We start from the raw sequence: 15,857 nt of genomic DNA, 5'->3' as shown, positions 1-15,857 counted from the left end.
TTGCACTGTACATTTTCAGAATGCTAGCAGCACATATTGGCAGGAAAAAGATCTATCAGAAGGTGGCTAACTTTTAATACTAAAGTGGAATTTTTAAATATCAACTGTTAGCTCTGTCATTAAAACAACACATTCTTTATACATCGTATTTGCTTTTAATTAATCACACACAACTTCATATATCAAGAACCATTAAATATCTTTGTTCTGAAATAATACAGTTTCATTTTGTCTGGAAGTTTTCTTTGGATTCAGTCAGGACAAAACCAAACCTAGTCAATGGAGTGATATGTTTGGGGAAAGAATTACCTTTATCTGCAACATATTAAGTAATTGATATCAGAACTTCACTTTTTTTTTTCCATTTTGAAGAGCTTTAAAAGGCAGAGCAATTCAAGGTTATTTGTCTGAAGGTTACGTTAGCTGTGATTCTGCTGTTCTTTGTATTACATGTACAATAAAGTTTAATGCTATTCCAACAGAAAATTAAAAATACAAAGCAGTTGATCATAAGCATAAAAACTTGGAACTGCAAACTTCATTTCTGATCACAAAAGTTTGTTCCCTTTATTATTATAATACATATATTTTAAAATTGCTTAAATGTGTTTTTGAACTCTAGTAGACACACTAGAGCCTTTTTCTAGCAATTATTTTCCCCATGTAGGTAAATCTATGTTTTAAAATTTTTGCAAAGTATAATGATATGATAAATTGTTAGGAAGTTTTTGCGTATCATGTAGTAATTTGGACCACTTTGATTCCTTAATCTTTCACAGTTTGCTTTTCCCACAGGTTATTTTGGAGGAGTCAATTACCCAATAAATAACTAATATCCGCACCCTGTTCTCTGCTGTAAAAAGCCTGTTTAGATGCTGTTTGTTTTTATGTCCATGAACTTGAGCTACTCATGTGCAATTATGTGTATGGGAATGGAGTAGTCTTCATGATCTGTATTTACATCACCATATGGATGTATATTTATTAATAAAGTCAATACATTAAAACCAAATATTTTATTCTTGTTTTACACCATTCTGAAACTTGGTTGTTCTCTTTCTAAAGAAGATGGAGTGGCAGTATTGTGAGCTACTTTTCAATAAGGCCTTAGATTAACTCATCTCTTGTGAATGTAGGGATGCTGCTTTTCCTTCTACTTTACTTCATTCATGTTTTCAAGTGACCTAAATTTGATACTGCAAATGTTATGCCATTTATTATATGGATTATATTTTAAATCCATTCTTATTTTCCTTTTGCCCCCTACATTATATATTTTCAGCTCTTTTTAAAGAGAGAGAGAGAAAGGGGAAAGACCTCTAACTACATCAGATTTCTCCCTCCACCTCCTCACCCCCGCAGGGATGTCACCATATGACTTAATTTTTTTCTTCGGTACAGGATTTGCTAAACTGATGCTTGTATTTGTTAGTGATAAATGGCCAAGTGTTCTTTATAAGCAAGGGCCAGCAGATTTGTAGCCTAACAAAAAATCCCACTTTTATTGCGAGTTATCAGAAAATAGAGAAGCGGCAACTCTTTTATTATTGAATGGAAAATGTAGCCAAGGTAGTTTTCATAACTTTGAAATTATCCTTATGTTGATGCTTAAATATGACAGTCATGAGGAGGGGTGTCATATAAGTACATAAATAGATTAAAAGCTTTGTTTATACTATTGTTTATAACAACACTATGCAAACTTCCGTTGTACTTCCTTTTTGATTTTCCCTTCACTGCATGTGAATGACAATTTGTTATTTTAGAGTTGCTCATGAGTTGTGCTGCATGTACCAGTTTATTTTCGTGTAGTTTTGGGCTTCTGAGATTAGATTTAAAACTCTCACAAAAAACCAAAACCATAGCACTGAAATATTTGCCTGTTTTAAACAAACAATACATTATGTGGTCTTTACAGATACAAAGGAAGGGGAAGGAATAGTAAGTGGTGGGTATACCAACGTTCATAGTCTGTATATTACACTGAAAAAGTCATTTGAAAGTCAAATGTAAAGAAGAAGACTATTAAATATTTGTAGGCAGGTGAAATCTGTTAGTCTCATGAATGGTTATAAAGTTAGAGAAGCAAAGCCATCCTCTTTGAGTGTAAGATGGAGTATTCCAACCTTCTGTCCCAGTCATTAAATATGGTAGTTTTTGTAGGAGTGGTGTGTTCATTCTTGTGTCCTGGCTATATTCCAGTGTGGGTAATTACATTGTTAGGGAAACCCTTTAGAAAAATACCAAAAACCTGTGTTGCTCCTATGGTGTCAGTAATTATGGAGTAAGAGGGACTATACTTATCCAAGCAGCTGCACTTTGGGGACAGAGTGGGTGTAGACAGTCTAAATACTTTACTCTGTCATAAGTACTCTAAGAACACTAAATGTGGATAGGGATGGATCATTTTAGAAACTATAGCTTGTGACTATGCAAAGGAGTATAGTGGCTCTTACTCAGAAAAGCTATCCAATGCCAGTTTTGATTGACTTAAACTGGTCTGGTTGTTCTAAGTGACCTGGCTTTCAAGGCGATTGGATATATTTAGAACAGAGTGAGTCAGACTCCAGGCAGTCTACCACATCTTACTGTATAGATCAGTTCTCAGATGCAATTCTTAGGGGAAAATGAGTAACTCTGTTAATTTTCCATAAGACCGTAAGTATACAATACAAAGTCATTCATAAATTATATCACACAACAATACTGACTTTTTAGCTGTGCTGGGAGCTACTTTACCACTCACATGGCTATTGTGTTCTCTCTGCCACATAATGAATTGAATTGCAAAGCAATCTGCTCCCTCAATATGCAGGCAGTGTATAATGCCAGGTGCAGAGTCGCTGACGACAGAACCGCATTATGATTTATTCATGCTGAGAGACTCCAGGATTGTCAGTTTTTTGACACTGCTCAAAGCAATGTTTGGATGGCTGTTAAACAAGTAGGACATCTTGGGAGAGTTTTCTAAGTGGTGACTGTCCTTTTGTTTTAAGAAAGACATTATTTACTTGGTGAGATACCAAGCTTTTCTGTGAGGCAGGGCTGTTTTTTATGCTTTTGTGCAGTATGAAGCCCAATGGAGCCCTGATGCCTGACCTGGGCCACTAGGTAGTACTGCAATACAAATAATTTCAAGTGAGTTTATGGAAATAATAAATGTTAAACATGGTGAGATGGTGGCTAGGCAGAGCCGCCTTTCACATTGAGACCAAAATTAAGAATGTTCCAAAAGCTAGCATTAAAGCTATATTGTGAGAAATAAAGGCTAGGCTTGGCTGGCTTGCTTCGTTGCTTTGCTTGTTGTTTTTACTAGGATCTCTGCCTATGGTTGAATATTGTTTTATATTTGAGAGACTGGCATAGTCTAAGCACATAGGACTGGCAGCCAGGAAGCTCCTAAATTCTAAATGTGGCTTTGGCCCAGATTCTCTCTCTGGCCTTGGAATAAGTCCGCCTCATTTACCCATCTATAAACGTGAAGTAAAATTACTTACCTACCTTGCAGGGGTGCTGGAGGGACTAATTAATTATTTTAAAGCACTTTGACGATGAAAAGCCTTGTAGAACTGCTAAGTGTTATGTCAAAACAGTTATAAAGATTTGACTCAGATCCTTATGGTATATTATATTTACCTTGCATACCACGAAAGCCTGTTCTAATTATTGAATAAAACTTTCTGGAATGGTGAAAATGAGTTTTATTATTTAGTCCTTTGTGATGTGCATAGTAAACAATGTATAGGTTGGTGCTCTCTGTTTCAAGTATTTTCTATATTAATATTATGTTTAGATAATTAAACACACATCTATATTAAAAGAACAGTATTATAATTGTAAAATCAAGCACTCAAAAATTAGGAAGTTGCCTTTGTAATTAGACTGTCATAATGCATAAGCACAAGGGGGCTGAATTTAAAGTTGCACAAGCAATCTTAAGTGTGGCATTTCCTTACTTTTGAGTGCTTGACTTTGCAACCTTAATACAGTATTGTTCTTTTAATGTAGGTTTGTATGTGTGTAATTTTCTAAGTTTTTAAAAGAGCAAACAGAAAAAAATCAACAAATTCCATTAGGTGGTATCATATTGACATGGGTCATTAGCAGGATTGGAACTAGAGTTGTCGAAAAAACGAAATTTCCTTCCCATAGAAATAGAGATTTCTAAATTTTGTTTCATTCTGATTCAGGACTAAAAATTGAAATCTGAAAGTAGATTTTTTTTTCCAAATTAAATATTCTGAAATATTTAATTTTGACCTTATTGTTTTAACTATTACATTACAATAAATTAAGTTATAATAAATCCAATCCCAGTTCTTCCCCTACACCTCATTTCTTTATCAGATCTGTCTCCTTGCCCCCCTCTGCCCAACTTATTCTCTGTCCCAGTCTCCCCCATTCCTGCTCCTCATCCAATCTCTCCTCCCTCCCTGCTCTCAGTTTCCATGTCCAGGCCCCCCACATTTCCTCCCCAATCCCAGCCCCATTTCTCTCCTCTCTCCCCTCCCCCCCCGCACCAACCTGCAGTCCCAGTCTTTCTACCATTTTTTGTCCCAATCTAGTCTTCTCCCCACTCCTCCTCCCATGGCTTTGTTCTCTCTGCATTCAAATCAGTCAGCTTCCTCTTTGCTGCTGCCCAGGCCCAGCAAAGATGGTGGTGGAGGGTGTCCTTGAGAGAATAGAAGAGAGTGTCTCCCTACTCAGGTGCCCAGACCTGGCATAACCCACAGCAGCCCAGAACTGCAATTGCAGGGAAAGCAGCCCCTACATAAGAATGGCTGTACTGGGTCAGACCAAAGATCCATCTAGCCCAGTATCCTGTCTTCCAACAGTCACCAATGCCAGGTGCTTCGGAGGGAATGAACAGAACAGGTAATCATCAAGTGATCCATTTCCAGCTTCTGGAGATGCCCCGTATGGAATATTTGGAGAATTTGGCTCTAAAATCAAAGTCTCTATAGAGCATATATAATGGGTGGGCAAACTATGGCCTGTGGGCTGGATCTGGCCCGTGAGCCGTTTTAAGTTGGTCCACGAACTCGCTGGGGAACAGGGTCTGGGACTTGCCCTGCTCTGGCACTGCAGCTGGGGAGCAGGGTCGGGGGCTGCACCTCCCTGCTCCGTCTCCTGCGCACTCTAATGGCCCCCTCCGGCACTCCAGTGGGAGCTGCTGGGGCGGTGCCTGCGGATGGGGCAGTGTGCAGAGCCCCCTGGCTGCGCCTCTGTGTAGGAGCTGGAGAGGGGACATGCACTGCTTCCGGGAGCCACTTGAGGTAAGAGCCACTGGGAGCCTGAGCCCCTCCTGTGCCCCAACCCCCTGCCCCATCCCTGATCCCCCTCCTGCCCTCCAAACCCCTTGATTTCAGCCTGGAGCACCCTCCTGCACCCCAAATCTCTTATCCCCAGCCCCACCCCAGAGCCCCGACCCCCATCTGGCACCTGCACCCCTTCCCACACTCCTGCCATAGCCCTGATCCTCCTCCCTCCCTTCCTCCGAACCTCTTGGTGCCAGCCCAGAGCACCCGCCTACACCCCAAACTCCTCATCTCCAGCCCCACCCCAGAGCCCCCACCCCCCTGCCCCAGAGCCCCCTCCCACACCCTAAACTCCTCATTTCTGGCCCTATCCTGGATCCCGCACCCCCAACCAGAGCCCTCACTCCCTCCTGCACCTCAACCCCAATTTTGTGAGCATTCATGGCCCGCCATGCAATTTCTATTCCCAGATGTGGCCCTTGGGCCAAAAAGTTTGCCCACCCATGGTATATAAACTGATTTGTTAAAGCTTGTAACTTGGATGGATTTCAGCAGATTTTCACAGGGAATGACAAAAGGCTTATCCTAGACACTAAGGCTACCCCGTTGACGAATTTCAAGTCCCTGCTCCAAGGCGTGAGGGTGCCAAAGCTTTTCAAAGAAAAGGTTGCCAGAATTCTTTAATGTGAGCAAACCAATGTAATTTTTCCTAGCCTCATTCAGGGAAATGGCTTGACTAGTTTGGCTGAAATTTAATACTAGTAATCAGCTTGAGGCTGACACCCTGCATGCAAAATTTCAGCTCAAATGGTTTAAGCTTGGCAAAGTTATAAGCAATTGAAAACAGGGTCTTATAATTGGAATTGTTAGGCAACTTTAATAATAGCCTTGCCAAAAACATATATGCATAGACTGGGGCAATATATTTATCCTGACTTGTGTAGGATATGTGCTGAGTACCAACTCCTCTCAGGGGAATATTTTGTTTGGTTCACAATACAGATTACTATCCCATTCTCTTGTTTAATGTGTGTGTAAATTCACATATACACACAGCTCCTGTCCCTTCTGTTGTGAAGGAAGAGAATTCCACTGGGATGAAATTCATACCATTTCAGCAACACATCTAAATTGTTACTTTGAGGGGTTGCAATATAAATAACTGGGGACAGACCTGATGCCAAGCAGAGCAGCAGTTATTTGAAGAAGCTGGTATCTGATGGGTGAGAGGTCAGGGCTGGAACCCACATTCAACCAGATCTGGGAAAGAAATAGCTGTCAGGCTGGAAATCACACTTTCCTTATCCAAAATTCACCAAGGTGATGATAAGGAAGAAATATGGTTTCCTGGATAATCTACTCCAGGCTGGATTCTTTACATGCTTCTCTCTTTCAGGAAGGATTACAGGATGGGAAGTGGAAAAATTCCCAAACTCAGACTGCCTACGTGAAACAAAATTAGGTAAGAGATGGTTGGTAAAATGTCTGAAAGCTATAGGAGTTGATAAAGACAAGGTCTCTTTCTATTTAATACGTTTTTTGACATCTGCATTCATTTATATGCGCACACAATCTTTTGCCTGCTTTGATATGGTGGACATAGTTCATTCTTGTAATCCATATTCCTTGTCCTTATTTGTGCCTGTATTCTTGTTAACATTAATAAACAAGTTTCTTTTTTCCCACCTTGTGTATGCTGCTGATAATTTTAAGGAACAATGGAAATAGGAGCGAAGGAAAGTGTCCAAATGCTACTCTGTCACTGAAGGACTCAGGTAGCAGCTAATCCTTAGATTTCATCTTTACACTCAACCCAAATGGGGGTGACTCTCTGGCAAGAATGCCACCCCTTTTCCCCCTCTCTTCCACCCCCCCTAAAAAGGAAAATTACCGAATTTCTCTTTACTGCTGGTTTGATGCTCTGCTAAAAGAGGAGTGACATGCTCAATTTGCAGCATGTGCTTGTCTGTTCCTCCTTTATAGAATTTTAAAAAGCAGGTTGTAGCTGGTTGGCTCACTGTCTTTATAAACCTACCTTTGGCTGGCTTCGTGTGCTTGAATCATCCACCGTGTCTGATCAGGATGGCAAATAAATTTGTGCTAGTGCTCCACTGAAGCCAGCATTTCAGCTTTGGAAGGCCAAAGGCAACTAGGGCTTGAGTTCCCATAGCTCAAGGGGGAGGCCTGATATCTACCATGCTGGGAAGTTTGTAAACAATATTCCCTGCTACTTTCACACATCACTGCTGGAGTCTAGCACTGTGATATTGTGCTACAATGAAGCACACTTTTGAAATAAACTGCATGTTATGTGCTCATGTACTGTATAAGCTTCCATACAATCAAAATATCTTGTCATAGCCACAGGGCCACCTCTCTCTCATTGCAGGAATTTGGACCTGATCCAATTTAAGTCCATAGTAAAATGCTTGTTGATCTCTATGGCAGCATCAGCTGACACACTCTTGGCAAGTTTTTAAGCCTCCTCATTAGCATAGCATTTGCTCTGAAACACACTAATAAACAACAGTTGAATTTTCCCTAATTATGTGTAAAAAGACTGCACAAATAAACTAATGGAACTTCCCTATTTGCATGCTAACATAGAAGTTAGAGGAGAACTTCTAGCATGGATCAAAAAGTATGCAACAGATAAGGTTTGAGTAAGAAATTGATTTAACAGTTATTTTTTGTCCATGTTGCTATGAGGATTGAATGGTCTAGTGCAGTGTTATTCAACCTTTTTGATATCCGGGACCAGCTTGCTGCCTTCATAAACTGTGTCAGGGAGATCTCATGGACCGGCTGTCGAGAAACAGTGTTCTAGTGCTCAGAACAGATGTAGGAACTGAATTTTAGTTCTTTTTTGCCACTGCTGTAGCCTTGGGCAAATTGTTTACTCTCTAGTAGCTTTCCTATCTATAAAATGGGGATGAGAAGATTATCTACTTTAGGGATTTAGTGAGGAGTAGTTTAATGTTTGAAGAATAAAATTGTTATGGATGATAACTCATAACTCTGTTCACAGTGGTAGCCATATTAGTCTGTGTCAGCAAAAACAAGGAGTACTTGTGGCACCTTAGAGACTAACAAATTTATTTGGGCATAAGCTTTCGTGGGCTAAAACCCATTTCATCAGATGCATGGAGTGGAAAATATGGTATATATACACAGTACATGAAAAGATGGGAGTTGCCTTACCAAGTGGGGGGTCAGTGCTAATGAGACAATTAAGTTAAAGTGGAACTGGGCTATTCTCAACAGTAGAACTTTAATTGAATTTTCTCGTTAGCACTGACCCCCCACTTGGTAAGGCAACTCCCATCTTTTTATGTACTGTGTATATATATACCTGCCTACTGTATTTTCCACTCCATGCATCTGATGAAGTGGGTTTTAGCCCATGAAAGCTTATGCCCAAATAAATGTGTTAGTCTCTAAGGTGCCACAAGTACTCCTCATTGTCATAACTCTTGTGTTAATCAGGTTGTCTCATCTGTAAGACAGTACTGCCTCCTTTTGCTTCTGCTGTGAAGTCATAGTCCTGTATTTATATTACCAGCCTCTTGCAATGGAAATGCATTTTACAAAAAGTATGTATGTGTAGTCAATGTCTTTTTAAAAATGCAGATAGCTGTGCTTATATGCAAATAAAAGGAATTAGGCCCTCTTTAGACAACAATTACCAAAAAGCCCACACTGAATTATTTACCGAAGTTATGAAATAGACTAAACCATCCCTGAGAGGGATTTTGTCACTCCCCCCACCGCCACCCCTGCAAACCTAGGTTGGGTGAAAAAAGTTCACACTAAACACTAACTTTTGTTTTTTAAACTAACTGGTCACCTAATCCGGCTCATAAAATAAGAGAAGGAAGCTTAAACTAATGCAAAATTAATGGACCTAAGTAGCAGACTTCCTGAGTTCTGTACCCTGACAATGCCTCTTGCTCTGGGTTTGAGCAAATCATCTAACGCAAAAAGAAAAGGAGTACTTGTGGCACCTTAGAGACTAACCAATTTATTTGAGCATGAGCTTTCGTGAGCTACAGCTCACTTCAGCTGTAGCTCACGAAAGCTCATGCTCAAATAAATTGGTTAGTCTCTAAGGTGCCACAAGTACTCCTTTTCTTTTTGCGAATACAGACTAACACGGCTGTTCCTCTGAAACCTGTCATCTAACGCAGTAGCTCTCAACCTTTCCAAACTACTGTACCTTTTTCAGGAGTCTGATCTGTCTTGTGTACCCCCAAGTTTTACCTCACTTCAAAATTACTTGCTTACAAAAAATACACACCCAGCGCTCACTGTTACAGAAAAATTATCATTCTCATTTTTACCCTATAATTATAAAATAAATTGGAATGTAAATATTGTACAGTCATGTCAGTGTATAGTCTATAGAGCCCTATAAACGAGTCATTGTATGAAATTTTAGTTTGCACTGACTTTGCTAGTGCTTTTTATGTAGCCGGTTGTAAAAGGAGGCCAAGGGCTGGGTGAGTTGATGTAGCGGTCTTCTAGGCTAGGGGATACATGTTCCCCCTGGTTGAGAACCACTGATCCAGCCGTTCTGCCTCCCTTTCTCCATCTGCAATATCGGAGTCACCCGCCCGCTGTACTGGTCTGGCGGTGAGGATGAGTCAAGCCACGTTTGCAAAGTGGGGGTGATGAAAAGCTGAACGGTCACCGCAACCACTGCAGCCCAGCCTAGCGCAGCCCACGTCCCCCCCGGCCTCTGCTGGAGCACTCGGGCCGGGAGTGGCTGGCAATGGCGGGGACAGTCTGCCACCTGCTGGCGGGGATCCTGCTGAGGTCAGAGGCGCTGGGGGGGCTGCAGGCGGGGGGGGCCTGTGCGGTGGGAGACGCTGGGGCCAGAGTACCTCGGGCGCGCTGGGGAGGGATGCGGCAGGGCCCGGGGAGCGCACGCACAGCGGCCGTTGATGGGGCCTGACTGCCTCGGATCCTTTGCCCGAACCCAAGATGGCGGCCGAGGCCACGCCGCCCAGGCCCAAGATGGCGATTTCAGATCCGGGTCTACCGCTTTTACCCTGGTAGCGGAAGCGATTGAGGAGTCCAGCGGAAGCGGCGGTTGTCAGTGGAGACGCGGGCCGGCAGGGCTTGTTCTTTCTCCTGCCTGAGGATGCGGGCTCTCCCCTCTCCCGGCTGGAGACTCCGGCAGCTGCTCTGGGTGACCTGGCTGAGCGGGAGCCTCCTGGCAGGTGAGGGCACCGGGGAGAGGCCACCTAGCGGGCCGGCCTGAGGTAACCAGGGTAATCCGCCAGCCCGGCTCGCTCTTGCTCCCCTTCGCCACCGCCCGGCGTGCGTGTCCGAGTCCGTGCCCACCGTTCCTGGGGCTGACCCAGGTTTTCGGGCCACGGTGCTGGTACCAGCTCTCTCCCGCCGCTCTGTGCCGGGGAGGAGGGTCGCACAGCGCTTCTGCCGGCCCCAGGCTGGCTCCCTTCTTGCCTGCTCCTGTACGCTGCACCGTGGCCCCCTGGGGTAAAGGGGCAGGAGGAGGGGACGGGACACGTTCGTTTTCCAGTTGCCCTCTGCTTGGATGTAGGAGCTCGTCTGTGTGGGGCTCTTCCCTGATGTCAGTTAGGGCTCCCGAAGTGTCAAAAGCGATAGACCTCTAAGAGCAGGACATATTGGCCGTGGTGGTTATCGCTCTGTTCTCCTTCCTCTGACCCTCACTTCCATGAAAACTGCTGATCCCTTCTGAAAAAAAACAAAACAAAAACATAGCCTGAAAGAAACCAAAGCTACAGCTGAACGCAAGTGCTAAATATTGTTACTTTTCTAGGAGCAGTAGCAGAGGAAAATGCTGACCCACTGTCTGAAACTGACCTACCTCTTAGCACAGAAGGTGGTTCTGCCATTACTGGAGAGCCCCAGGAGCCAGTGCAGTACAAGACGGCAGAAATTGCTGATGCCATGCTGGGTAGTGGGATTCCTGCTGATCGGTCTGTGGTGCTGTCAGTTATTCCAGGAGAAGCAAGGGACAGACGCATGTCTGAATTTGGTATTGGCACCTGCGATGCAGGGGCAGAAGATGCTGAATGTAGTGTGGGGACTAGTCTTGCTTCTCACTTATCACAGCCTGGTTCACATGTTCAAGAACAAACAGGGGACTCTAATGTAGTGCTAGAGGCTGTACCTACTTCACCAGCTGAGGAATCTAATAGCACGGACAACGTAAAAACTCCCAAAGTGAACTGTGAGGAAAGAAATATTACCGGGATCAGAAACTTCACGCTACAAATCCTGAATGTTTCGCAAGTAAGTAGGAAATCATTCTGTTTGCTACGTTCTATGTTTATTTTGATAGCTGGGTAGGTGTTACATAAATAGAGTTTTTACGCAAATGCTACATATATAATCCTTCCTGTACTTGCCCTTGTGAGTTTTGTGGCACAAAAAGGATAACTTAAAACAAATGGTCCTCTCAAGGATTGAACTCACAATCCTGGGTTTAACAGGCCAGTGCTCAATCCACTGTTTAGTGTGCTGGTCGGGGGGAGCTAGCATATAGGGCAGTGCACTTTCCATATTGTTTTGAAATAGAGAAATAGCAGGATATTCAATTCCACTATGTACCATGCCTATGTTCCCCAAGTCTAAAGGGCTACCTGTACCCATCGTGACTTGTGCCAGCTTCCCTGCAGCTCTTTTTTCTTTAGACCAATTTCCTTCCCTTAGGAATGCTTTGTAGCACTTGTTTCCACTAAATTCTAATTTAGGTGGCTTTACTTAAAAACAGGTTTCTTAAAGAGAGGTTAGAAAATAAAACAAAAACAGATTTCAGAGAAATACTACTATGAATTACAGCTGGTAGGAAAATGGAAACTTTTCACAAATTTTGGTTGAAATTTCATTTTTGACATTTCTGACCAGCTCTACTAAGTATGGAAAATAACGGAGACACCTTTAAAAGTCCTTCAACTGACCCATAGTGTAAAAAGCAACTTGTCTTGTTAGAATCTCATCAAGGCATTCTTGTTCCCAGGAGGCTACAGCAAGTCTCTTTCCCCTTTGTTAGCTCCCAGCTTTGTCTTAAAGACTGGTTTATGTATTTGAGATATTACATCACTCCAGACCAAACTATAGGGTAGCAGAACCAGTTTGAGTCTGGTTCATACAACAGAAGTTTCTCTCTGTTCCCCCAAATGCTGGGGAGATAAAGGGAATCAGAAGGGAGAATGGGCCTGGGCACAGTTTATTTGAATAAGTTTAGTTTACCAGGTCCTTGCTTGTTTCCTTCCTACCCTTCCACAAGCCATCCTTGCCTGTGATTCCCCAGCCTGATCAGCTCTCTGTCCTGTGATCAAATAATTTCCTTTCATACCCTTGTTCATCTCCCACTTTCTCTTCTGGCCCTTCACTTGTCTTGTTTCAGGAACAGCTCCACTACCTTTTTATCCCACAAATTAGCTTCTTGGCCTTGTTAAGGCTTGGAATTCCCCTATTAGAGAAGAAATGAAGTGGTGGATCTCCTAACTTTCCCTTCAGAGCTGTCAGTCCCACTTCCTGACAAACAGGATTCAGCTCGTACATCACACATCTGCAGCCAGGGAGTAGGGCCTCTTAGGTAAGAGAGGAAAGAAAGTAAAAAGGACATTTTTTCATAGTAATTATGTACTATACTACCAAAGTATTATTTGTCTACCAAGGAGATTTTTACATTTGAAAAATGTAGTTAGGATTAAAATCAGTCTGACTACATTTTGTTCGTTGAATGTTCATGTACTGTTGAAATACTGCTAAAAACAGACTTCTGGCTGAAATGCCAACTCAAATTTGCTTATGATGGGTACTACAGTGTTCTCCTGAAATTGATCTGTTACCAGAGTATTATGCAATGATATGTAATAGAACCCTTTAAAATATTTAATTGGTTTCTCCTTTTTAAATCAGCATGTTTTCTTTCACAGGACCTGATGGAGTTTTTAAACCCAAACAGCAGTGATTGTACATTAGTCTTGTTTTATACACCCTGGTGTCGCTTCTCTGCCAATCTGGCCCCTCATTTTAATTCTTTGCCCCGAGCATTTCCAACTCTAAACTTCCTGGCATTGGATGCATCTCAGCATAGCAGGTAACTTGCAATAAATACACTTCACCTTATAAAGCTTCACATGCTACAGTGTTAGCACTTTGTTTTTGATTCTGACAAACCTTATGCTTTTAAAATGTATTGATGAAGTAATACGTACTCCCTGAGTAAATTAGAGTTCTCTGCCCCTCTGAGTCTGCCTTTACTTCCTTTAGCTTTTCTTCAGTCAATTTTCTCCCTCACTCATCTTTTAACAATGAAGTTAATATTTTCTTAAATGTTCAAATGAACATCTTTCTCTTCAAGATGAGGGATTAATAGCACTGGCTAAAATTTGACCTAGTGTAGATTGATGCCGGGCACTGCTAATTCACCTACATTTTGACATGCAAATTCACTTCTGGGTTTCTTTTGAGCAGAGACTGTAAAATATGCTACATCCTTTTCTCTGACCACCTCACAGTGCATCCTCAAAGGACAAGAATAAGACCCTTGTGCCCTAAAACAGGATTGAAACATGGGCCTCCAGAATGAAAGTTAATGCACTAACCTGCTGCAGAATTTTGTATTGCCTAAATTCACTAGTGAAACATTCCCTAATGCCATAAGAAAATAGTTGTGCCCTTGTTCTTGTTATTGAGTTAAATTAAATGTTAACTTAGTAAAGCAGACTTTTCCTTCTTCTATTGCGACCTCATTTCTTACCTACTTATTTCCTTCAGTTTATCAACCAGATTTGGAACTGTGGCTGTTCCTAATATCCTTCTTTTCCAAGGAGCCAAACCCATGGCCAGATTTAACCATACAGACCGAACCCTGGAAATGCTGAAAGCATTCATTTTTAATCAGACAGGTATGTAGGCTAAACTTGATGCAGAGCTATGAAGGTCAGGTATAGCCTCAAATTGACTTCTCCCCTTTTTTTTAAGAGGCTATATTAGGGCCCCCTAGAGCCTTCCTGCTGCCAGGAACAGAGCCTTAGGAAGTTACTATTCAGTCACCATTGCACTGAGTGGAATTTCAACACAAGGTAGACGCAAACAGCCCAGCTATCTAGAGCTGGTTTGGTGGGGGGAGACTTGGAGGTCAGGCAGAGAGTGTAAGTAAGAAGATCCAGCACTTCCCCACTCCTGAAGTCCTGGATTAATTTGGAATATTGCTGGACAGTTATTAGCACTACCCTTATCCCCACATTCCAGGATGGGAAGGGATCAGACTCCTATGTCCCATTGCTGTAGGGCAGGCAACAGGTAGGGGACATGGCAGCCTCAGCTCTTATGTTGGTGGGGAGATAGGAGCACAGAGAGCCCTGAATAGTTTTCCTGTTGCTGGGAATCAGCTGTCCAGGCTCTGAACTCCATGGGCTGAGTTTACCCAGCTCCCTTCTCTTGTCCCACAGTATAATTAGCCTTCTGAGAGTAGAAGAAAGAACATGCACTAGTATTGTGACAGATTAATGGAAGGGACTGTTAAATCGTTATTAACACAGGATTATCTTTACTGTTGTTGTAGATTCCCTGACTGGTACTTTTACCAAAGATTACATTGGGAATGGGGAGAATAAAACTCTCCTAATGACACAGTACTAAGGAAATACGTATTGGGATACTTTGACAGTTTGAAAATGGAAAACTGACTTTTAGCATAGGTCACTGAAAACAGATCTGTGCTGCTCTAATGTCTAAAATTCATGAGCAGATGCCCCGAGATATATAGTAAAATCCATGGGACTATATGAACCAGAGTTATATTAAGTCCTGTAGCACAAGCTGCTTAATATGGAGATGAGAATACAGTTCCTACAATGAACTAATCACCATAGATTTAAAAAATGGCTATTGCTAGCAGCTTTTATCACTGGTTTCTTCTTTCAGGAATAGAAGCTAAGAATGATGTGGTGGTGACTGAGGAAGACCGAGCAGGCCCTCTACCTAGTGTCCTGACAAAAGGAATAGATTGGTTACTTTTATTCTCTTTATTGTTTCTGGTTAGTTTTATTATGTATGCTACCATTCGGACTGAGAGCATTCGCTGGCTAATACCGGGACAAGAGCAGGAGCATCAGGAATAAGTCGAGATAATGACATGAGAACATACTTCATGCCTACAGATAAAGCAGGAATTTATATGAACTGAAATTGCATAAACTTGTACAGTGAATTAGATGGCTGTAATTTATAATCTTATTAGTTAAAAATCTGTTTTGTTCATTAACTACTGTATGTGTAAAGTCAAACTGCTGGTAATTAAGTAAACCAATACAGAAAGGTTCAGCAGAAGAGTATTTATTTAGGAAGTAGTAACAGGTTTACAAATCCTTGCTATGTAAATATCAGAAAACAGTAATTATTATGAAGATTGTTTTTTAATAAACTGGTGTGAATCACTTTTTTTAGGAATAATGTTAATTTGTTGCAAAATTTTACTTTGAACTTGTAGTAATCAGTAGAATCATACAGTGGTACCCTGAAATATTGCAGATGATCTTTAGAGGGAAAGTAAGAGTTCTACAGCCAGCAGTACTGCTTTGGCAGCAGTAATAT

General features: G+C 41.9%; 1 protein-coding gene across 1 annotated transcript; it reads left to right on the top strand.

Moving 5' to 3' along the window:
• The first annotated feature begins 10,315 nt into the window (after window positions 1-10,315).
• On the top strand, window positions 10,316-15,705 carry TXNDC15 (thioredoxin domain containing 15). The gene is made up of 5 exons (XM_048859950.2): window positions 10,316-10,480; window positions 11,065-11,540; window positions 13,193-13,356; window positions 14,037-14,167; window positions 15,189-15,705. Exons 1-5 carry the CDS (start codon window positions 10,402-10,404, stop codon window positions 15,383-15,385), a joined length of 1,047 nt encoding a protein of 348 aa, XP_048715907.1. The 5' UTR covers window positions 10,316-10,401; the 3' UTR covers window positions 15,386-15,705.
• Window positions 15,706-15,857: the final 152 nt, after the last annotated feature.

The sequence above is a fragment of the Caretta caretta genome, chromosome 8 (assembly GCF_965140235.1).
Source record: "Caretta caretta isolate rCarCar2 chromosome 8, rCarCar1.hap1, whole genome shotgun sequence".
Taxonomy (NCBI): domain Eukaryota; kingdom Metazoa; phylum Chordata; order Testudines; family Cheloniidae; genus Caretta; species Caretta caretta.
This window is presented reverse-complemented; position numbering and strand designations above follow the sequence as displayed.